The sequence below is a fragment of the Dreissena polymorpha genome, chromosome 6 (genome assembly GCF_020536995.1).
Source record: "Dreissena polymorpha isolate Duluth1 chromosome 6, UMN_Dpol_1.0, whole genome shotgun sequence".
Taxonomy (NCBI): domain Eukaryota; kingdom Metazoa; phylum Mollusca; class Bivalvia; order Myida; family Dreissenidae; genus Dreissena; species Dreissena polymorpha.
The window spans coordinates 40,001,140-40,024,468 of NC_068360.1; the positions used below are offsets into that span (position 1 = coordinate 40,001,140).

Here is a 23,329-nt window from a genome sequence, read left to right on the forward strand (position 1 = left end):
TTGTTTGATTTGGGTGACCTTGAGTGAGGCTCAATTTAAGTAAATAAAATTTTCACTTTACACAAAAGCATATGATCCATAATTGTGTTGCTTAAATAAGGGCTCTTAAAAGATTTGAAGGAAATCAACATAATTGCAGAAATTTATTAATCATGCAGATGGGTGCTTAGTTATTACACTTCTTAAAACAACACCATGAAGAGTTACATTCCTTAGCCTCAATTACTATGAAGTGTTACATCTATTGGCTCCAATTGCACCATGAAGAGTAACAGTCCTTTGCTGCAATTACACCATGAAGAGTTACATCCCGTAGTTCCAATGACTCCATCAAGAGTTACATCCTTTAGCTCCAATTACACCACGAAGAGTTACATCCCTTAGCTCCAAGGACTCAACGTCGAGTTACATCCTTTAGCTTTAATTACACCATGAAGAGTTACATCCCTTAGCTCCAAGGACTCAACGTCGAGTTACATCCTTTAGCTTTAATTACACCATGAAGAGTTACATCCCTTAGTTCCAATTACAAGATGAAAAGTAGCATCCCTTTGTTCCAATTACGCCATGTACAGTTACATCTCTTAATGTCAATTACACCATGAAAAGTTACATCCCTTTATTCAAATGATTCCATGAAGAGTTACATCCCTTAGTTCCAATTTATTACATCATGAAGAGTTACATCCTTTAGCTCCAATGACTGCATGAAGGGACACATCCCATAGCTACGATGACTCCTTTAAGAGTTACATCCCTTAGCTCTGATGACTCCATGAAGAGTTACATCCCTTAGCTCCAACATCTCCATGAAGAGTTACATCCCTTAGCTCCTATGACTTCATGAAGAATTGTCCCATATAATTGGCCACTTAATTACAGCTGTAGCTCTATATTTGCTATTTGTACATTTTAGGAGGAGCATGAGAAGGCCAAGGGCATCTTTAAGGAGTCGGACAGTGACTCCAACTCATCCATTACTTCAAGGTTTGTACACCTTAGCAACTCTTCCATTTTACACTGTATGTTGTTTTGCTTAAAGTTAGCACAGAAATTGCACTGTTTCCAAATGTAAAACAATAATTATTTGCATAAAAAATTAACCTTAAATTTCTCAAAGATGGCCAATAAAAAGAATAGGAACTGAATATTATGATTTAATTGAATGAGAAGATTCTGAAGTAGAACTTAATGTTTAGCTCGGCTGTTTTCGGAGAAAACCCGAGGTATTGTCATAGCCAGCTCGTCGTCCGCCACAGTCGTCAGCCTAAAACCTTAACATTGGCTCTAAAATCAAAGTGCTTCCACCTACAACTTTGAAACTTGATATGTAGATGCACCTTCATGAGTTCTACACGCCACACCCATTTTTGGGTCACTAGGTCAAAGGTCAAGGTCACTGTGACCTCTAAAAAAAATATAAAAAAATCTGACAAGCTTTCGCAGCCGAGCGTGGCACCCCTTATGTGGTGCTCTTGTATTAAAATTCGTTTTGACATTGTAATTTGTATTTTATTGATTTAATAATATAACATTTTATTAATACTTACATTATTTTATTTTTCCCAATGTCCTAATGTATCATGCTATTTTCCAATCCTAAAGGCTGTAAAATTATAAAGCAAAAAAATTATCTTTTACCCTTTCCCTCTTCTAAGCAAAGTGAAAATGGCTATGTGCAAACAGCATAAAACCAGAACAGCATGTGAATAACTAGCAGTCTGTTCAGGTTTTTTGCTCTTTGCTGCAAATCAGTATCTAGGGTTTGGAAATGAAGCTTGAAAAACTTGAATCTAGAAAGAAGGGTTTTAAATGAAATATAACTTTCTAAGGGACAAATCATTAAAAATTCATATCTTAGTTGTAGATGGTTAAATCAGAGAATACTTGAAGTTTAAAACCTGTTATTTGACCTCTATTGTCTCTTAAGCTGTAGGCTAATTTATGAAAAAAATTGATTTTGTTATTGGGTAGAACCAAAACTATTTTCCATTCATTGAAATTTATCTTTGGGAGAAAGTATAACTATGTTTAGCCAGCATAAGTTTCGTAGATATTACAATTACTTGATGTAATGGCTATCCTATTCCCCATCCATGCAGGCGCAAGAAGGCTAAGATGATCAAGTTTGGCACAAATGTGGACCTATCTGACCCCAAGAAGTGGTATCAGCAGCTGCAGGAGATTGCCAAGTTGCCAGCGTTCTGTCGCCTGGTGTCCGGCAGCAACATGCTGAGTCACCTTGGCCACACCATACTGGGCATGAACACCCTGCAGCTCTATATGAAGGTGCCAGGCTCTAGGACACCAGGTTGGCTGCTTCCCTTTCTCACACACAATTTTATTGCATGCATTGACTTGTATTGGCAGTTGATAATCAGCGACACAAATCACAGTTATTTCCCCTAGAGTTTAAAGAGCACTGATTTAAATTACAAGCGTTTTATTGATAAAAATAAAATAAAAACATATAAATCTTTTTGTGGTCTTTTTTATGCTTTATTTTAATATTTTGGAAATTGTTACCATCAAATAGGAAAAATGGTCAGAAAATGTGTCTGGGAATGGTTGAGTTTTTCCAGTAGCAATTTAATACAGAGAAAAAACACTGCATTTGTACTGTTACACTATATGAGTTTTGTCATTATGAATAAACTGTGTTTGCTGGTTTTCTAGGCCACCAAGAGAACAACAACTTCTGTTCTATCAACATCAACATCGGCCCTGGGGACACGGAGTGGTTTGCAGTGCCAGAGCAGTACTGGGGTGTGATCTGTAACATGTGTGAGAGGTATGTACTGGGTTGTGTACCGAGGTGTGATCTGTAACATGTGTGAGAGGTATGTACTGGGGTGTGATCTGTAACATGTGTAAGAGGTATGTACTGGGGTGTGATCTGTAACATGTGTTAGAGGTAGGTGCTGGGGTGTGATCTGCAACATGTATGAGAGGTATGCACTGGGGTGTGATCTGTAACATGTGTTAGAGGTAGGTGCTGGGGTGTGATCTGCAACATGTGTTAGAGTTAGGTGCTGGGGTGTGATCTGTAACATGTGTTAGAGGTAGGTGCTGGGGTGTGATCTGCAACATGTATGAGAGGTATGCACTGGGGTGTGATCTGCAACATGTGTTAGAGTTAGGTGCTGGGGTGTGATCTGCAACATGTGTTAGAGGTAGGTGCTGGGGTGTGATCTGCAACATGTGTTAGAGGTAGGTGCTGGGGTGTGATCTGCAACATGTATGAGAGGTATGCACTGGGGTGTGATCTGTAACATGTGTTAGAGGTAGGTGCTGGGGTGTGATCTGCAACATGTATGAGAGGTATGCACTGGGGTGTGATCTGTAACATGTGTTAGAGGTAGGTGCTGGGGTGTGATCTGCAACATGTGTTAGAGTTAGGTGCTGGGGTGTGATCTGTAACATGTGTTAGAGGTAGGTGCTGGGGTGTGATCTGCAACATGTATGAGAGGTATGCACTGGGGTGTGATCTGCAACATGTGTTAGAGTTAGGTGCTGGGGTGTGATCTGCAACATGTGTTAGAGGTAGGTGCTGGGGTGTGATCTGCAACATGTGTTAGAGGTAGGTGCTGGGGTGTGATCTGCAACATGTGTGAGAGGTATTTAGATTGAACAGATTTAGTTGAGATTTCCTTTAAACGAAAAATTTCATACAATCCGAAAGTGTTATCCCTGATAAGCCTGTGCAATATGCTAAGGCTAATATGGGTAGAAACTTATCGCTTTGCATTTTAACCAGTTTTTTCAAGAACAAGGTTCACTGCATGTTTCCATATCAGGAACAACGTTTTGAAATTTGTCATTGTAGAGAGAAGCATATTTCAGTTCTTATAATTCCAATGCATGTTTCTGTTTTAGGAACAACGTGGACTATGCGTCTGGTTCTTGGTGGCCCATACTGGAGGACCTGTATGATGAGAATGTGCCCGTGTATCGCTTCATACAGAAGCCCGGGGACCTGGTCTGGGTTGGGCCGGGGTGTGTCCACTGGGTGCAGGCTATTGTGAGTATACATGGCATAGAATGTTGACTGCCAGTCTATACTTATACTGGCCTTAGTAAAGATATCATTTCTGATATGGTGTAGAATGTTGACTGCTGTTCTATACTTTGGTCTTAGTAAAGACATCATTTCCGAGTCCTATTGTGCTAGCGTTGGTATGCTAGCTATGGAATGCATGGGTTTTGTCAATTGTTCAAATGTGAACCTCATTCTGAGAAAATGGGGCTTAATGCATGTGCATAAAGTGTCATCCTAGATCAGCCTGTGTAGTCAGCACAGGTTAATAAGGGACAACACTTTCTGCCTAAACTATATTTATGTTTAGAAGATACTTCCTTTCAACAAAAATGTCATAACATCAGAAAGCCTGCCTAATAAGGCTGTGCGATGGATGATATTTTCTGCTGTAATAACATTTTAAATGAAGTCTCTTTTAAGTGAAAGTCCAATTTAGGCAAAAAGTGTTGTCTGCACAGGCTAATCTGGGATGATAATTAACGCACAAGCATTTAACTCATTTATGCCTAGCATCTAGAAAAAAGGCCTTGGAAAATAGCGTAGACCAAGATGAGACGCCGCATGATGCGGCGTCTCATCTGGGTCTGCGCTGTTTGCTTAAAGGAATTTCTGTAAGAAATTATCTAAATGTAGAAATAAATATTCTAGACGTCCCTAATTTTGGAAATAAATTGATCCAATTTAGAAGGATGGGATAGTCCACTAGACATAAATGGGTTAAACCCTATTTTCCCAGATTGCAGCTCAATTATGTTACTGTGTGTCCTGCTGTAGGGCTGGTGTAACAACATTGCCTGGAACGTGGGCCCCATGACAACACGGCAGCTACAGATGGGACTGGAACGATACGAGTTCAACAAACTCCAGAACTACAAGTCCATTGTGCCCATGCTGCACCTCGTGTGGAATATCGCAAAGAATGTGAAAATTACTGACCAGAAACTGTTCGACTTACTCAAGTATGTCAGATAAGTATATAACTATAAAAGATAAAAGTATGTCAAATAATAGACTAGAAACTGTTAGAGTTATACAGGATCTGGCACAAGTTGTCCTATCATACCATATTTTATTAAACGAGTTCAGGAATTTTGTTAGTAAGCTAGCCTTTGGCAAGCTTACTAACGAATCTCCTGGACGAGTTTAATAAAATTTGGTATGATATGACAACAAGTGTCCGATCTTTTTTATCAGATGCTTTTAAATGAGCAAATTGAATAAATATTTACGCAAACATGATGATAAATCCCGAATGTTTATTACATTTCGTGACGTCATTTGACGTTGCAACGTCATTTCAACAAAATAACAAAATGCCATTGGTCAATAAACAAAAACTAAGCCAATGGAAATCCTTAAAAAGTATATTACACATGTGTTAGATAAAAATATATGTAATGGTTATATTACATGGGAAACAGGGTATGGCATGTGATAAACTCAAGTATGTCAGCCTTTTCTATACCGGTACCTGTAAAATTACTTCTTGATAAAACCATGCAAAGTGGGTGTTTTTAAAAATAAAATGCAAATGAAACAAGAATTTTTTTTGCAGATTATTTTATCAAATTTGTAGTTAAATTGTTAACATAGACCCACATATTGCAATTATTTCTCTATAAAAATCAATATGTCCTACATAATTATGCATTCAACAGTACAATCTTATCAGGGGCAACACTTGCCGCTTGTATGGAATTTCTTGTGTAAAGGAAGCCTCTTCTAAACAAAAATCTATTCATGATAGCAGTTACTGAAATTGAGATTTAAATCTACAAGCAAGTCGGGCTAGAACTATGGGAATTTGAACAAGCCCGAGTCAGATTTTACTGGCCCAAACATTTTTGTTAAAAATGCAGATAAACATAACATAAAACATCAAAAGAAGCATTCTGATTCATTTATTCAATCTTTAGAACACAATACAAATCTCTTATTAATTTCATCTTAATCCAAGTTAGCTTCCTCGTCATCTGAGCCAGCCTCTTTCGGATCCTGAAATAAGAAGAAATTCATTTCACACACGGATTTCAATCAAATCACAATTATAAATATATACATCAAGTTTAAGTAAAAAATTAGCAGAAAGCTACCCCATATATCCATGTGAAAGAGAGAGCAAACCTGAACCACCTGAAAATATATAAGCAATTTAAAAAAAAAAGCCAGGTTATTCTACAAAAAGCCAGTTGACAAATGCGTCAATCACAGTTACCTCAGATTCGCATTCCTCAACGACGTACTTTAATGACAACTGTTCGGCCATTACTCTCTGTGTCCCGAACGCAACGCAAAACATTTATTTTATATAATAGTAATCCGGGAATCACAAAACCATGCCCTTCATGCGCAGTAATCCAATTATCGGCTGATTGCCCAGCACGTGTGCGCAGTGTGTTAAAACATAAGCGGCTGTTGATTTAAGCGGCTCAAAACTTTGTTTACAAATATTGAAAATGAAAGTGGAACTCGTTTTCTGTTTAATGAATTGTACAAGCACGTCGGGCTTGTAATATTGGATTTCCTACAAGCCCGAAAGAAAAAATACTAGTTTTTTGCTGTCGGACTAGTGCGAATTTCGACGACTGTGATAGAAAGAGTCGTCCCTGATTAGCCTGTGCACACCACACAGGCTTATCTAGGATTAAACTATACAAACATGCATTAAGGCCAGTTTTCCCAAAATGAGGCACAATTATTTGTATTGATCATTACTATGTTATTGGTTTCTTGTTGCAGGTCCACCCTGATGTCCTCTCTACGTAACATCCAGTTTACAATGGACTTTGTGACCGACATGGGACTGGACATCAAATGGCACGGCAGGGTAGAGGGAGAGGCTGCACACTACTGTAACGTGTGTGAGGTGAGTGGGCTACATAGTAGGGTGGGAGAGGCTTCACACTACTGTTATGTGTTTGGTGAGTGGGCTACATAGTAGGGTGGGGAAGGCTGCACACTACTGTAACGTGTGTGAGGTGAGTGGGCTACATAGTAGGGTGGGAGAGGCTTCACCAGACTGTTGTGTATGGTGAGTGGGCTACATAGTAGGGTGGGGAGGCTGCACACTACTGTAACGTGTGCGAGATGAGTGGGCTACATAGTAGGGTGGGGAAGGCTGCACACTACTGTAACGTGTGTGAGGTGAGTGGGCTACATAGTAGGGTGGGAGAGGCTTCACACGACTGTTATGTGTATGATGAGTGGGCTACATAGTAGGGTGGGGAGGCTGCACACTACTGTAACATGTGCGAGATGAGTGGGCTACATAGTAGGGTGGGGAAGGCTGCACACTACTGTAACGTGTGTGAGGTGAGTGGGCTACATAGTTGGGTGGGAGTGGCTTCACACTACTGTTATGTGTTTGGTGAGCGGGCTACATAGTAGGGTGGGGAGGCTGCACACTACTGTTACATGTGCGAGATGAGTGGGCTACATAGTAGGGTGGGAAGGCTGCACACTACTGTAACATGTGTGAGGTGAGTGGGCTACATAGTAGGGTGGGAGAGGTTTCACACTACTGTTATGTGTTTGGTGAGTGGGCTACATAATAGTGTGGGGAGGCTGCACACTACTGTAACGTGTGTGAGGAGAGTGGGTTACATAGTAGGATGGGTTACATAGTAGGATGGGGAAGGCTGCACACTACTGTTACGTGTGTGAGGTGAATGGGCTACATAGTAGGGTGGGGAAGGCTGCACACTACTGTAATGTGTGTGAGGTGAGTGGGCTACATAGTAGGGTGGGGAAGGCTGCACACTTCTGTAACGTATGTGAGGTGAGTGGGCTACATAGTAGGGTGGGGAGGCTGCACACTACTGTAACGTGTGCGAGGTGAGTGGGCTACATAGTAGGGTGGGGAGGCTGCACACTACTGAAATGTGTGTGAGGTGAGTGGGCTACATAGTAGGGTGGGGAAGGCTGCACACTACTGTAACATGTGTGAGGTGAGTGGGCTACATAGTAGGGAGGGGAGGCTGCACACTACTGTAACGTGTGCGAGGTGAGTGGGCTACATAGTAGGGTGGGGAGGCTGCACACTACTGTAACGTGTGCGAGGTGTGTGGGCTACATAGTAGGGTGGGGAAGGCTGCACACTACTGTAACGTGTGAGAGGTGAGTGGGTTACATAGTAGGGTGGGAAGGCTGCACACTACTGTAAAGTGTGCGAGGTGAGTGGGCTACATAGTAGGGTGGGGAAGGCTGCACACTACTGTAACGTGTGCGAGGTGAGTGGGCTACATAGTAGGGTGGGGAGGCTGCACTCTACTGTAACATGTGCAAGGTGAGTGGGCTACAAAGTAGAGTGGGGAGGCTGCACACTACTGTAACGTGTGCGAGGTGAGTGGGCTACATAGTAGGGTGGGGAAGGCTGCACACTACTGTAACGTGTGTGAGGTGAGTGGGCTACATAGTAGGGTGGGGGAGGCTGCACACTACTGTAACGTGTGTGAGGTGAGTGGGCTACATAGTAGGGTGGGGGGGGCTGCACACTACTGTAACGTGTGCGAGGTGAGTGGGCTACATAGTAGGGTGGGGAAGGCTGCACACTACTGTGACGTGTGCGAGGTGAGTGGGCTACATAGTAGGGTGGGGGAGGCTGCACACTACTGTAACGTGTGCGAGGTGAGTGCACAAGAACTATTATCATGCACTTAAAAATAGAGTTAATGCCCTTTGTTGTTTGTATATGATTGAACTTTTGAGGGCTATATCTCAGATACTCTACAATATTTCAATAATTTAGCATGAAACTTCATGGGTGTATAGATATCAATGAGGAAAATTGCTTTACCCTTCACATTACCTTTGAGTTCTGCACCCATATATTAAACGGTGGGGGATATCAATTTTAGTGTTTTTTTCTGGTTTATCTTTCATTTGAATTCTTTTTGTAATAGTATGGAAAGTGGTTGACACAATGAGGCCACATGACATATATTCTGTACAACATCATTGCTGTTGTAGTTGATGTTGCGAAGGCACATACCAACATGCTTTCCAAATAACATTAAAGGCAAGAATGAGATGATAAAATCATCAGTATTCAAGTGGTTGCTAATGTATTGTTGCAGTGTGGAGATGTTCAACATTCACTGGGTTGACCACAAACTATTTAAATAATATATATTTCTAGGCATGAAATTTCTTAGTTTTTCAAAATATGACTGTTTTGTGGACATGTTAATTGGTAGATTTCTGATATGAGGGATAAAAATAAGGAATTTGCATTGGTCATTTTTCAATGTGTTTGTGTTAAATTCTTTATGTGGTCAATCCACGAAACTCAACACAAATTTATGTTCCACAACTTATTATGATTGTACAGTATTTTAGCAAGATTGTTACATTTTGAACTTGATTAGGAAATATATTAACATTTGCCAGGTGGAGGTGTTTAACATCCTCTTCGTGAAGGAACAGGATAGCAAGTTTGTGGTGCACTGCCAGGGCTGCAGTGTGAAGATGCAGCCCAAACTGGAGGGCTTTGTAGTCCTCAACCAGCACCGACTGGAAGATCTCATTGCCATCTATAACAGCTTCACTATGCAGCTACCTGCCAGGCAGATCAACACTTACTAGGTACGGGAACCACTTGCTAGGTACGGGAACCACTTGCTAGGTACGGGAACCACTTACTAGGTATGGGAACCACTTACTAGGTATGGGAACCACTTACTGGTTATGGGAACCACTTGCTAGGTACGGGAACCACTTACTAGGTACGGGAACCACTTACTGGTTATGGGAACCACTTACTAGGTATGGGAACCACTTACTAGGTATGGGAACCACTTGCTAGGTACGGGAACCACTTACTAGGTACGGGAACCACTTGCTAGGTATGGGAACCACTTACTGGTTATGGGAACCACTTACTAGGTACGAGAACCACTTACTAGGTACAGAACCACTTAATAGGTACAGGAATCACTTACTAGATACGGTAACCACTTACTAGGTAAGGGAACCACTTACTAGGTACGGGAACCACTTGCTAGGTACGGGAACCACTTGCTAGGTACGGGAACAACTTACTAGGTACGGGAACCGCATACTGGGTACGGGGTGACCACAAAATGGGAACGTGGTAAAACATTCTAGGTATCATAACACACACTAGGTACGGAGGGACCACATACTAGGTAGGGGGTACACTTACTGTTAAATCATAATTGTAGGCATCAAAGTTAGGATGTGTGTGTTTTTTGTGTGTGTTTTTTAAATTGCTTTTTGTGGATATGTAAAGTTTTGGATTTTTATGTTGGAAAAAAAGGAATCTGCGCTGGCCATTTTCAGATTTGTCATTGTTAAATTCATGAATACATCAAACCGTGAAAAATCAACAAAAATTAATGTTCCACAAATAATTGTGAGTGTACCATATACTTAAGCAAGATTTTTACATGGAAACCTTTATGAATTGGAATAGGAGATTTGTTAGAATTTAAATTTAGGTCTGGAATTTTATGTTTTTATATGCCTATATACTTCTTTGTTATGGAGGTTTTATTTGTAATTGACTGTTCATAGATTTCTAGTATCTAAAATATGCCTTCATAATATTAAATGGCATTTTTTGTATTTGTCTTTTTCTAGTTTCTAAAATGTGCCTTAATTATTTTGAATGGCATTTTTTTAAATTTGTCTTTTAGGCAGCAATCAGTTTAATATTATTTTGAAAAATTTAATAAAATCAACAACAACAACAGACAATCAATGAGAGTGGATTGAAAAACAGTTGTATCTGTTGAATAGTTCTTTGTCAGATAGCACAGTTTCAGTAACGATCCTTGTACCATCCGAAGAAGACAATACTGATTGTCAGGTTTCATTTTATTGCAGATTACACAGCAGGGATTCATCACTCACAGACTGTACAGCCAGCCATCAGGACCTCTCATATCTCATCATCACGTATTTATAAGACATCATTGTCATCATCATTTCATTAACTCATGTGAGCCTTGTTCTGGGAATACTGGGCTTAATGCATGGGCTTAACCCTTAACCACTTAAATTCACATTTTGAAGCATTTGTAGTCCCTTAGAAAGTAACAGTTTGTTAAATACCTTTCTTACTAGATTCAAGTTTTACAGGCTTCATTTCAAACCCTTAGTTACTGATGAGCAGCAAACAGCATAAAACCTGAACAGACTGCGAGTTACTCACTGGCTGTTCTGGTTTTTTGCTGGTTGCAAAAGCCATTTTCACTTTGCTTCTTATGGGTGAAAGGGCTAAAGTGTAGTCCCAGATTAATCTGGCATGACACTTTTCGCTTAACTGGATTTGTGTTTAGGGCAGATTTCCATAAAAACAGAAAGTATTGTACTGGGTTAGCCTGTGCGGATAGTACAGGCTTATCTGGGACGACACTTAACGCAATGCAATAAGCCAGGTTTTCCCAGAAAGAGGCTCTATTTATAAGACATTGTCATCATCAAATCATTAAGAAGCAGATTCAGTGTAAGTGATGGTACCAAAGTGTGACTTCTTTCTGCTGCGTATCACAGGGCAGTTGTCCTGGAAACTGTGACATATTTGTATGACTGTTGGTGTCAAATGTGTCGCCATTTGTTATCATTCGTATTGATGTTATTTTTTGCAAATAATTATGTGTTTGTTTTTCATTGTTTATGTCTCTTTTCTCCATTCTGTATTAACTATGGATACATTAGTTATTGTGTTTAATATTGATAACCCTTTACCACTCAGGTACACACTCTGACGCGTATTTAGTCCCTTAAAAATCAATTAAAGATAAAGACCTTTCCTACTAGATTCAAGTTTTTAAATTCATTTCCAACTCTTCGATACTTTGAGCAGCAAAGAGCATATCACATGAACAGCCTTCGAGCTACTTGTAGACTGTTTTAGTTTTATGATTGTTTTACACTAGCCACAATAGTTTTACACAAAAGCTATTTACACAAAAGCTATTTACACAAAAGCTATTTACACAAAAGCTATTTACACTTTGCTTCTGAGTGTTAAAGGGTTAAAATAGCTCTCTGCTAATTTTATATTGCCACTAAAATTCAATCACATTGTTTTAAACAAGTCGTTTGTTTCATTATTGTCTTTGCAAACTTTTCTCACAGTCTTATTTATTTATGTTTCACTTTAAGCATAAACGCATAATATATTTTTCAATTATTTGTTTAGAAACACTATATAGACTTTAAAGAGGTAATAAAGAACGAATGACGTAAAATGGAAAATGTTTGTATGAAGTTTTTGTTCCTGACTGTATTTAAAATACAGGGTCATGTGTGAAACTTGTGTGAAGATTGTGTTTAATTAAGTCTGTCTTTAAGAAAACAGGGTTTAATGCATGTGTGTAAAGTGATGTCCCAGATAAGCCTGCGCAGTCCGCTTTAATGGAAAATCATTAAAAGAAATACTCTTTAAATGAGAATCCAGTCAAAGCAAAAAGGGTCGTCCCATATCAAGCCTGTGCTGACTTCGCAGGCTAATCTATACAACACTTTTCCCACATTAATGAAGCATGTTTTTTCCCGAGTGGGCTCATTTAGATTTTTAACTTATGGAACTTAACCCATTTATGCCAAGTGGACTCTCCTATCCTTCTAAATTGGATCAATTTATTTCCAAAATTAGGGATGTCTAGTATATTTATTTCTATTATTAGAATATTTCTTACAGAAATTCCTTTAAGCAAACAGCGCAGACCCTGATGAGACGCCGCATCATGCGGCGTCTCATCTGGGTCTTCGCTGTTTGCCAAGGCCTTTTTTCTAGACACTAACCATAAATGGGTTAAAACATCTTTATGGTTTATCTTGCAATTCACAACTTGACAATATTGTTAATGTATTTTTTGATGACCAAAATACAATAGGGTATCTGATATTATTTCTTAATTAAAATGTACTTACATGTTTAGATGGAATTTTAAAAATTTGAAGCACGCATTAGTATAAAAGTACCTTCTTTTGTGGTTTTGTTCATTTCAGATAACATCTTTATTGTCCGCTTGAATACTAGTGAGACATTAATATTTATTACAAAACATTATTCATTTGTGTTTTAAAATGCAGTAGAAAGAAACCTACTTATGTATATTTTTTCATAACTTCACTAATTATTTTGGTATAGTTTAGAACAAATTTTTGCTTTTACTTCAAATGCATTTGTGTAATGCTATATCTTTTTGCAATGAATTCAACATTTTATGATATTTCTGCAAGTATTATTTTAATAGATGTCAATGTGTGTACATGTTTTAACATTGTTCATGACAAATTGTATTATATATTCATTTTGTTACTGTTGCACTTTTCAACACTTTGTTATCTTTATTTAAGAATTGCATGCCCAGGCATACAATGGTTTAACTGTTTACATTTTTTGTTTGTATTGAAATATGCTTGAAATTATGCATTGATCAGAATCAATGTGAAAACTTGCATATCAAAATGTTAAGATGAGTGGCGTTCCGAGAAAACTGGGCTTAATGTATGTGTGTCAAGTGTTGTTCCATATTTGCCTGTGCTAATCAGGGACGACACTTGACGCCTAAATTGGATTTTTGCCAACAATAGACTTCATTTAAACAAAAAATGTCTTAAGGGCGGAAAGTGTCTTCCCTGATTAGCGCAGGCTAATCTGGGATGACACTTTACGCACAAGCATTATGCCCAGTTTTCTCAGAATGCGACTCAAATGTTAAGATAATTTTTGGGGTGATCTATTCCTTCAAATTACTCAGAGGTGTGATTTTTTTCTCCTTTTCAACCTCAAACTAATTTTACAAACATTTAAAAACAGTTATTAACTTTGCTATATCTATATACAAATGAAGAATTTAGTTGAACCCTGGAGGTTCAGGTATTCTGCATCCTCGAGGTGGTACTTAAATCACACCCTTGATTAATGTTATTATAGATGCTATAAAAAAATACACAGTCACTGGTTCGTGTACATTTCGCCCGATTGATGCAAAAAGGTACCATGTGCCGTTTGATTTCAATGTTGCATGGTACCTTTTTTGCACCAAGGGGGCGATTTATCCTGTTACAGAGAATTGTAGCATACTGTGTTGATTTAATATCATGTCATGAAACAGATATACTTGGCTTCATCTTCAGTTTAGTATGTTTTGTTGAATGTATTGAATGAAAATTAAAGTGTAAAATAACATTCAACTCGGATTTGTTTTTAGTACTACTGCCCCAAATGTGTTTATGCATTTAGCCTTACGATGTGGTGATCACAGAACTTTTTAATGTTTTTAATGTTTTAATTATGCCCCCCCTTCGAAGAAGATATTGTTTTGCACATGTCGGTCTGTCGGTCCGTCCGTCCACCAGATGGTTTCTGGATGATAACTCAAGAACGCTTAGGCCTATGTTCATGAAACTTCATAGGTACATTGATCATGACTGTCAGATGACCCCTATTGATTTTTAGGTCAAAGGTCAAGGTCACAGTGACTCGAAATAGTAAAATGGTTTCCGGATGATAACTCAAGAATGCTTAGGCCTAGGATCATGAAACTTCATAGGTACATTTATCATGACTGGCAGATGACCCCTATTGATTTTCAGGTCACTAGTTCAAAGGTTAAGGTCACAGTGACTCGAAACAGTAAAATGGTTTCCGGATGATAACTCAAGAATGCTTACGCCTAGGATCATGAAACTTCATATGAACATTGATCATGATTAGCAGATGACCCCTATTGATTTTCAGGTCAATAGGTCAAAGGTAAAGGTCACAGTGACTCGAAACAGTAAAATGGTTTCCGGATGATAACTCAAGAATGCTTAGGCCTAGGATCATGAAACTTCATAGGTACATTGATTATGACTGGCAGATGACTCCTATTGATTTTCAGGTCACTAGGTCAAAGGTAAAGGTCACAGTGACTCAAAACAGTAAAATGGTTTCCGGATGATAACTCAGAATGCTTACGCCTAGGATCATGAAACTTCATAGGAACATTGATCATGACTGGCAGATGACCCCTTTTGATTTTCTGGTCACTAGGTCAAAGGTGAAGGTCACAGTGACTCGAAATAGTAAAATGGTTTCCGGATGATAACTCAAGAATGCTTACACCTAGGATCATGAAACTTCATAGGTACATTGATCATGGCTTTTTGATGAGACCTATTAATTTTCAGGTCACTAGGTCAAAGGTCAAGGTCACAGTGACAAAAAACATATTCACACAATGGCTGCCACTACAACTGACAGCCCATATGGGGGCATGCATGTTTTACAAATAGCCCTTGTTGTGTGTGCGTGTTGTCAGTATGTTAATAATGGCATATTATAAAAGATAGGCTCTGGGCTAAATGTGAAGGTTGGAGCTCCATAGAACTTGATTAAACCAGACAGACACTGTGGCTACTGTATGAGTATAAGGTACGAAAACGTAGGGAACAATCTGAGAAACTTCGCACAAATAGATCAAAAAAACTTCTTGAACAAATCCTATGTGATAGTTGTAATACATAATTTCATCAATTATTTTACTAAAGAAATAATTACATGTCGAAAATGAGAGGTTTGTGTGTCGCGTCCATTGCTGTCTAGTGCAGCAGTAAATTCCATAAGTGGCTTAGGTAAAGAGTAAGGTTGCACGGAAAAGGAACAAGGCACAATATATACTAACATGTGCAGGGAAGATGACATTTGCCGGAAAGTCAAACAATTCCAAAGAGGTCAAGTTAAAAGAATATTTTTTAATCCTTGCAATACTTCAAATAACAGAGAATTGTTCTTTAACCATAACACATGTTACAACAAGAGTTGTACAATTTTAAGTATAACCGTTTGTAACAAACACAGGGCATCGTAATAGTCAAGGTCATGCAAAGATCGCACATTCAAACAAGGTATGACGTAAGTGTATGATTGTCATGAGTCTGAGGGGGGGAGCTGGGAGCATATATATATATATATATTGATGTTCCTGCTCCATTGTCAACATCCTGTGGCATTAAACACAAGTATGCAGGATACATTATACACAGTGAAATTTGCTGTGGAGGGGGGTATATTGTATGAGACTGTCTGTTTGTATGTCTGTGTATCTGGTTGTTCACACATATCTTTCTCCATATTTATAAATAATATTTATGAACGAGTATCTAGTAATAGATCCCGGAAAATGGAAATAACGTTGTTGTGAAATATAATTATCTCCCTTGAAACACAAAAATACTCATTATTTCACTATATCTTCTAGATCCAACGTATTTCCACAGTGTCTCTAACATAGTGTTAGGGTATTTATGAATCCTGATCGGATCGTGCCCGAATACTACTATGGTTTCATGTTTGTGAATAAATGCCAATGTAACTGTCCCTTCTGTGTATGTAAAACTGTTCCAACTTAGGAGATGTGTTGCGGTGGTAGGGTGGGGTATATAACTGTGAATGAACCATCTTTGAATGGGGATGGGGATTTCACAGTATGTCAGCTTCATTCTGCATCGTAGCAAGGCGCCCACTCCGAAGTCTTTAATAGGAATATGTCTGTTTGTATGTCTGCGTATCTGGTTGTTTACACATATCTTTGTACACATATATATATATATATATATATATATATATATATATATATATATATATATATATATATATATATATATATGTATATATATATATATATGTATATATATATATATATATGTATACATATATGTGTGTGTGTGTGTATGTGTGAATGAGCTGGTGTGTTACTATGCTGTTGAAGTTGGATAGGTATTTACCAACAGCCACAAAATTGCGCCTATCAGTCGTATGAATAAATCTTCACAGAACAGTTCGCACAGATGATTTTTTTTGTCGATTTTATTTCAATGAAGAAACATACACTAGTCGAACGACGTAAAAAGTGGCATCATAAATGTTTGTAAAATCATACATGTCATTCGATAAGTTGTCGAGTACGCACAAATCAGTATCACAAATCACAAAACAAACATACGTAAGAAGATCCAGTAACTTGTTATTGGAATAAATCAATTTATAATTTTTATGTCCCCCACCACTATAGTGGGGGACATATTGTTTTTGCCCCGTCTGTTGGTTTGTTTGTTTGTGTGTTTGCGTCAAACTTTAACATTTGCCATAACTTTTGCAATATTAAAGATAGCAACTTCATATTTGGCATGCATGTGTATCTCGTGGAGCTGCACATTTTGAGTGGTGAAAGGTCAAGGTCAATGTCATCTTTTAAGGTCAAAGGTCAAATATATAGCTTCGAAGCGGCGCAGTAGGGGACATAGTGTTTCTGACAAACACATTTCTTGTTGATATTAAAAATTGCTGACCTGGTGTAGACCCACACATCTAAAAGAAAACAGCAGTGTTGCTTTTCTTCCAACAGATAGGCAACACAAATTGTATTGTTTTAATTAGTTTTTTGTGTGTATCATCACTAGATTTGTTCAATCACTAGATTTGTTCATACCGGAAAATGGGAAAATAATATGATTTCGAATATTCAGTCTTAAAATACTAACGCATACAAGTAAAGTTTACAACTCCCCATTATGGGCTTATATCGTTTAACTATTTGTGTTTGATGTATTTCTTGGATCGTATTATCATATAAGCTGAGGTAGCTATAATAACTCGACCGATACATTTGCGGAGTTTCATTATGGCCTTATAGTAGTAAGTAAACGATAACAATTGGCTTCCAACACACTTAATAGTACCGACCAAGAACGTTTAGCGGATCTCAATATCGTTTTGAGTCATTAATATATATTCATATTGATAACATACGTTAGCCAACATGTATATGATGATCCTTTATGATTACAACAATACAGCATGTTGGTATGGTGATCATCCTAAGTTGCGTTGTTGTTTTCCTTTATAACTAGACTATTAATCATGATGCATGTTTATATTGTAAAAGCAAACGAAGCACATTGAAGACTTTTGGCATCACCGACATCGAACGCATGGCAGTTCCCTAGCAAGTAGAAGAAAAACGTTTGTTTCTATCGTTTAAAAGGGAATTTTTCACGTTTGGACAAATTGAAAAAATTGAAAAAAAGTTGTTTCAGATTCGCAAATTATCGTTTTAGTTATGATATTTGTGAGGAACATATACCATGCTCTAAAATAGCCATTATATGCATCTTTCGACAATTTAAATACCCGAAAATTATAAAGCGTTGCAACGCGAAACGAATTAATAATTTGGAGAGTTCTGTTGTTGTCGTTACATTTTTGGAAACTACCAAGATTGCTTATATAAAGTATAAAATACGTCTGATATTGTATCCGGAAAGATGGTCGAGTGGTCTAAGTCGTACACTTTTTACTCCAGGACACCAGGGGTCAGTGGTTCGAGTCCTGCTTAGGGTTACTTTTTTTCTTTAAAAACAATTATTCTTGATTTTTTACTGCAGCTTTTATATCAAATGTTTATATTTATCAATATAAAGCATTTAATGACACACTTCAAAACATGCGGAAATCTGTGAAAAGGCCACTTTAACCCGTTTCGATGATGGTCCAACAAGTTTTGACTAATGAGATGAGATATCTTTATCAATTACAAGTCTTTTCTCGGGATTCTTATCCTTGTTATCGGGTGCTTGAGAGGAAAAAAAATCGGTATCCCTCGATTTAAATAGCTGCAGGGCTGGTAACCGAAAACGTCATAACGTGTCCCGGAAGCTGTTTGAAACTCATTAGAAACGCCTTCGGTAGCACTATACAGTTATTAGCATTTGTGTCGAATTGGCAGGGGAGAAATAAATAAGGATACGATGAAACTAAGCAGCAATAATAGAGTTTTACAAGTTTAAAGTATCAGATTTGAGTGGCGGTGGTTGGAAATGCATGCTTAGTGAATTCGAAAATGTGTCCAGTGCATAGTCATTGTCTCTGCTGGGCTGTCAAGGTCATGAAATACGTACATGCTGGTTTCTAGCTCTGAAGGCTAATTTTGCATGAATTTTAAAGGTGCCTCCAGTCAGCTAAATTTCTGTGAAAACCACGTGGATGGCCATAGGATTCTTCGGTCTCGGTCAAACATCTGGTTACACGGTGCTATACCACGTGACTTTTTCGGATCTGTGTTGGGAGAATAAAGCGCGACCCAGTTAACATTTTTAAGGGTCTCTTTTTAAATATTTCACCATTTGTAATGGGATGAAGTGGAAAGCCCGCTCATTCGTAAGAGTTTTCTATAGGTTTATAACCTTAAAAGATGACATTGACCCTGACCGTTCACCACTCAAAATGTGCAGCTCCACGAGATACACATGCATGCCAAATATGAAGTTGCTATCTTTAATATTGCAAAAATATTAGTTATGATATTTGTGAGGAACATATACCATGCTCTAAAATAGCCATTATACGCATCTTTCGACAATTTAAATACCCGAAAATTATAAAGCGTTGCAACGCGAAACGAATTAATAATTTGGAGAGTTCTGTTGTTGTCGTTACATTTTTGGAAACTACGAAGATTGCTTATATAAAGTATAAAATACGTCTGATATTGTATCCGGAAAGATGGTCGAGTGGTCTAAGTCGTACACTTTTTACTCCAGGACACCAGGGGTCAGTGGTTCGAGTCCTGCTTAGGGTTACTTTTTTTCTTTAAAAACAATTATTCTTGATTTTTTACTGCAGCTTTTATATCAAATGTTTATATTTATCAATATAAAGCATTTAATGACACACTTCAAAACATGCGGAAATCTGTGAAAAGGCCACTTTAACCCGTTTCGATGATGGTCCAACAAGTTTTGACTAATGAGATGAGATATCTTTATCAATTACAAGTCTTTTCTCGGGATTCTTATCCTTGTTATCGGGTGCTTGAGAGGAAAAAAAATCGGTATCCCTCGATTTAAATAGCTGCAGGGCTGGTAACCGAAAACGTCATAACGTGTCCCGGAAGCTGTTTGAAACTCATTAGAAACGCCTTCGGTAGCACTATACAGTTATTAGCATTTGTGTCGAATTGGCAGGGGAGAAATAAATAAGGATACGATGAAACTAAGCAGCAATAATAGAGTTTTACAAGTTTAAAGTATCAGATTTGAGTGGCGGTGGTTGGAAATGCATGCTTAGTGAATTCGAAAATGTGTCCAGTGCATAGTCATTGTCTCTGCTGGGCTGTCAAGGTCATGAAATACGTACATGCTGGTTTCTAGCTCTGAAGGCTAATTTTGCATGAATTTTAAAGGTGCCTCCAGTCAGCTAAATTTCTGTGAAAACCACGTGGATGGCCATAGGATTCTTCGGTCTCGGTCAAACATCTGGTTACACGGTGCCTATACCACGTGACTTTTTCGGATCTGTGTTGGGAGAATAAAGCGCGACCCAGTTAACATTTTTAAGGGTCTCTTTTTAAATATTTCACCATTTGTAATGGGATGAAGTGGAAAGCCCGCTCATTCGTAAGAGTTTTCTATAGGTTTCATGATCTTTTTAAACAAATAATTATTTTTTTCAGTTAAGTGCAACCGCGCGTTTAAACGGTTAGAAAAATTTCGGATCAGTTTGGGGACTTCATATTACAAACGCGCGGTTGCACTTTACTGAAAAAATACTTATTTGTTTAGAAATTTGTATTATTTGTATTTTTCGGTAGATGTGATGTAACAAAATTTACACAACTTACACTGTTATAAGTTATCATTTATTAATAAGTTATTGCATATTGAAACTCTTGAACTTGAGAAATATTATCATACGAGATTTGTCCAGGCAAGTGGTCGATTTCCTATACAATGCGGTACGTTACATGTAAACGCAATAACACTTAACATAAAATGAAGTTATGCGAAAAGTTAAATATAAATCCAATTGAAATAATACCATGAACTCGGCGTTTGTGATCTGTCAGAATCTTATAGATGCAGTAATGCATTTTATTGTCGAGTCGAACCTTATTAATGTGATCTAGTATGTTTATGAATAGTGTGTTTTATTTATAACTCAATGGTTTACTGTGATGTTATGAATGCATTTTCGTGTAATTATGTTGAATATGTAAACACATTTAATGAGCTTGGGCTTAATTACGAAAAACTAAATCATACAATAAATATGTTTTATTTTTAATGATCTAGGTCGAAACAGGTCAACAATGTGAAGCCGAGTATTAAGCCAGCTGGTGTAACTATAAAAAACAATTCTCAAAGCTGTTTCTGTTGTTGATGTTATGTGCATTGTTATTGAACTTGTGTTCAATATATTATTACACGAATGTGGATAATCATAGTAATAACAAACACTTATGTGCGCTATAACATTTAATTATGTTAATTCGTTGGCGACTCAAGTGAGACTGGCTTATCAGCTCACTGTACAATATATAATAGTAAGGTTATTCAAGCATGCAGCTATCTATAGTCTGTATTTAGTTACACTATGCAACTAAAATGTATAGAGAGTCTTATAACTGTTAGATTGCAACAATGCCTGTGCAAGTGCGAAGCATGAGAAACGTTGAGAAATTATGTTTTGTTAATATTTGATACTTGAACACAAGTATATTTCATTAACAAATATAAATATCAACATGTTTGAATATATACACGTTTTTCTTCAATATACCAGCATACTAAATCGCATACTACTGCTTGTAACAAGAATGCGAAGTTACAATTAATTCTTGATCGATCGTTAACTTAACTTCAAAGTACGGTATACATGTATACACACTTGTGGATATCATACACGAATCAGTACTCCGGAAAAAGCATTAGTACAATAACTATCAGTTTGATAAAAGTAAGATGTCGAGGTAGCTCGCACCCACACAATGTCGCCCATTGACATCACGATATTGGCCTGCAGAGAAGAGCCCTGGTAACCGTGGGGACCACCATTGTGGTGAGCTAATCTCTGTACAGACCTGCCAACGTGTACTATCTCCAGATAAACCCAATAGTTTTGCTGAACGCAAAAGTGTACGTCAAAATTGTATAGACCGGCAACGGAAGCGGTGAATTTTCCTGTTCTACTGTCATAGCCTTGACCTTCGTTGACCTCAACTCGTGAAAACACTACATCTTGACCCGTGTTGACAGTTACAGAGGAGGCGAGCTGGGCACGAAACTGTATTGTGGGGGTCTTCAAATCTCCTGAAATAACAACGCTTACAAAGTGAAGTGTTTATTTTGGTTGACTTGTTATAGCAATATCAGTTCATAGGCGCTGTAATTCTTGTGTGTACTATAATTAGTTTTAATTTGTCTAAGAACCAGTTGCCTATTATTAAGATTTATTAACCCGTTTTTATGTAATTATAAATACTTAATATTCTTGTAAGAGTTTGTACGTAACATATTGCATTTTATGTTTGAATTAATAAATAATGTTCAATGTAACAATCCAACGCAATGATTTATTCCGTTAGAGAAAATATTTCAATTTTTTTAATTATAGTCTTATACTTTTAAAACATTAGTATGAATATCATTTATTGCGAATATGACGATGGTCTCTTAACAAACTTTGCATGATTTGTGATTAATGTAACATTTAAATGTAAATTGTAATTGAGAGCACACGCATGATTCTTATAAACATAAAGTATCGCCCTTCCTAAAATGAAAGGTTGCGATAATTTCAAAGTAAGAAATGCATAGTCCAACTTTAAAATAGGACTATTATATAATTTTAACAAGCTAATGATATTTGTTAAATATATGAATAATTTTTTATATGTATTTTACCTTTAATACGGTCTACTCTTTCCTCAATGACTTTGATCGCCCGTCCCGATTCAGCGAGAATGTGAGACAGAGATTCAGACACGTTTGTCTGCGCTGTTTTAATGGCATTGTCGAGTGTTTCTTCCATAACAATCTGCTTTCGATCCATTGTACCAATAGCAGTATTGACTGAACCAATTTTGTCGTGAATCGTTTTCAGTGCGTCCACAACTTTTGCATGTGTTGCCTTGATGTCATGAAGTGTGTGCTCCAGTGCATGCTCATTCCGCAAGACTCGCTCCAGCAATTTCTCTTCATATTCATATTTGGAACACACAGGGCAAGATGGCTCCATGGTTAGTGCTCTCACGACGAGATTAAGCACACACAGAGAAAATGTGACCCCTTTCTTCATTTTAAATGCGACGATTGTTTACTTTAAAGTAAACAGAGATGTGGTTTAAACAACTCACCTGAAAGGTAATGGTGTATTCAGGTGCTTGTTGAATGCTATTATAGCCCGCAAAACATAGGCCACATAAACATAATGTTTGTTTACTGCTTTGAGTTCATTATCCATAGGAACCATGAATCTTCAGGAACAGTATC

The 23,329-nt window shown here is 37.7% G+C and overlaps 2 protein-coding genes across 3 annotated transcripts in view; one reads left to right on the forward strand and one right to left on the reverse strand.

The window, feature by feature from the left end:
• LOC127834953 (lysine-specific demethylase 6A-like) overlaps window positions 1–13,086 on the forward strand; it is a 90,744-nt gene extending 77,658 nt beyond the window's left edge. Inside the window, exons 22-29 of one of the 2 annotated variants that reach the window (XM_052361096.1) lie at window positions 917–987; window positions 2,103–2,311; window positions 2,677–2,791; window positions 3,877–4,021; window positions 4,814–4,998; window positions 6,779–6,905; window positions 9,428–9,642; window positions 10,886–13,086. In XM_052361096.1, the coding sequence (XP_052217056.1) occupies window positions 917–987; window positions 2,103–2,311; window positions 2,677–2,791; window positions 3,877–4,021; window positions 4,814–4,998; window positions 6,779–6,905; window positions 9,428–9,622 (1,047 nt within the window). In that variant the 3' untranslated portion in view covers window positions 9,623–9,642; window positions 10,886–13,086. The remainder of the gene's footprint in view (window positions 1–916; window positions 988–2,102; window positions 2,312–2,676; window positions 2,792–3,876; window positions 4,022–4,813; window positions 4,999–6,778; window positions 6,906–9,427; window positions 9,643–10,885) is intronic. The other variant, XM_052361094.1, reaches the window with a different exon arrangement.
• Window positions 13,087–21,325: 8,239 nt separating this feature from the next.
• LOC127834975 (uncharacterized) lies at window positions 21,326–23,218 on the reverse strand. Its single transcript, XM_052361140.1, has 2 exons — window positions 22,742–23,218; window positions 21,326–22,147 (listed from the first exon to the last, which is right to left on the reverse strand). The coding sequence occupies exons 1-2, from the start codon at window positions 23,133–23,135 to the stop codon at window positions 21,735–21,737; spliced, it is 807 nt and encodes a 268-aa protein (XP_052217100.1). The 5' UTR covers window positions 23,136–23,218; the 3' UTR covers window positions 21,326–21,734.
• Window positions 23,219–23,329: the final 111 nt, after the last annotated feature.

What these genes read in the sequence shown, in the direction of transcription:
- LOC127834975 (XM_052361140.1), bottom strand. Translation starts at nt 23,135, where the DNA reads ATGAAGAAAGGGGTCACATTTTCTCTGTGTGTGCTTAATCTCGTCGTG. An exon ending in AAGAGTAGACCGTATTAAAG is followed by an intron (nt 22,148 to 22,741) that starts GTAAAATACATA and finishes TTGTTATTTCAG; the next exon opens with GAGATTTGAAGACCCCCACA.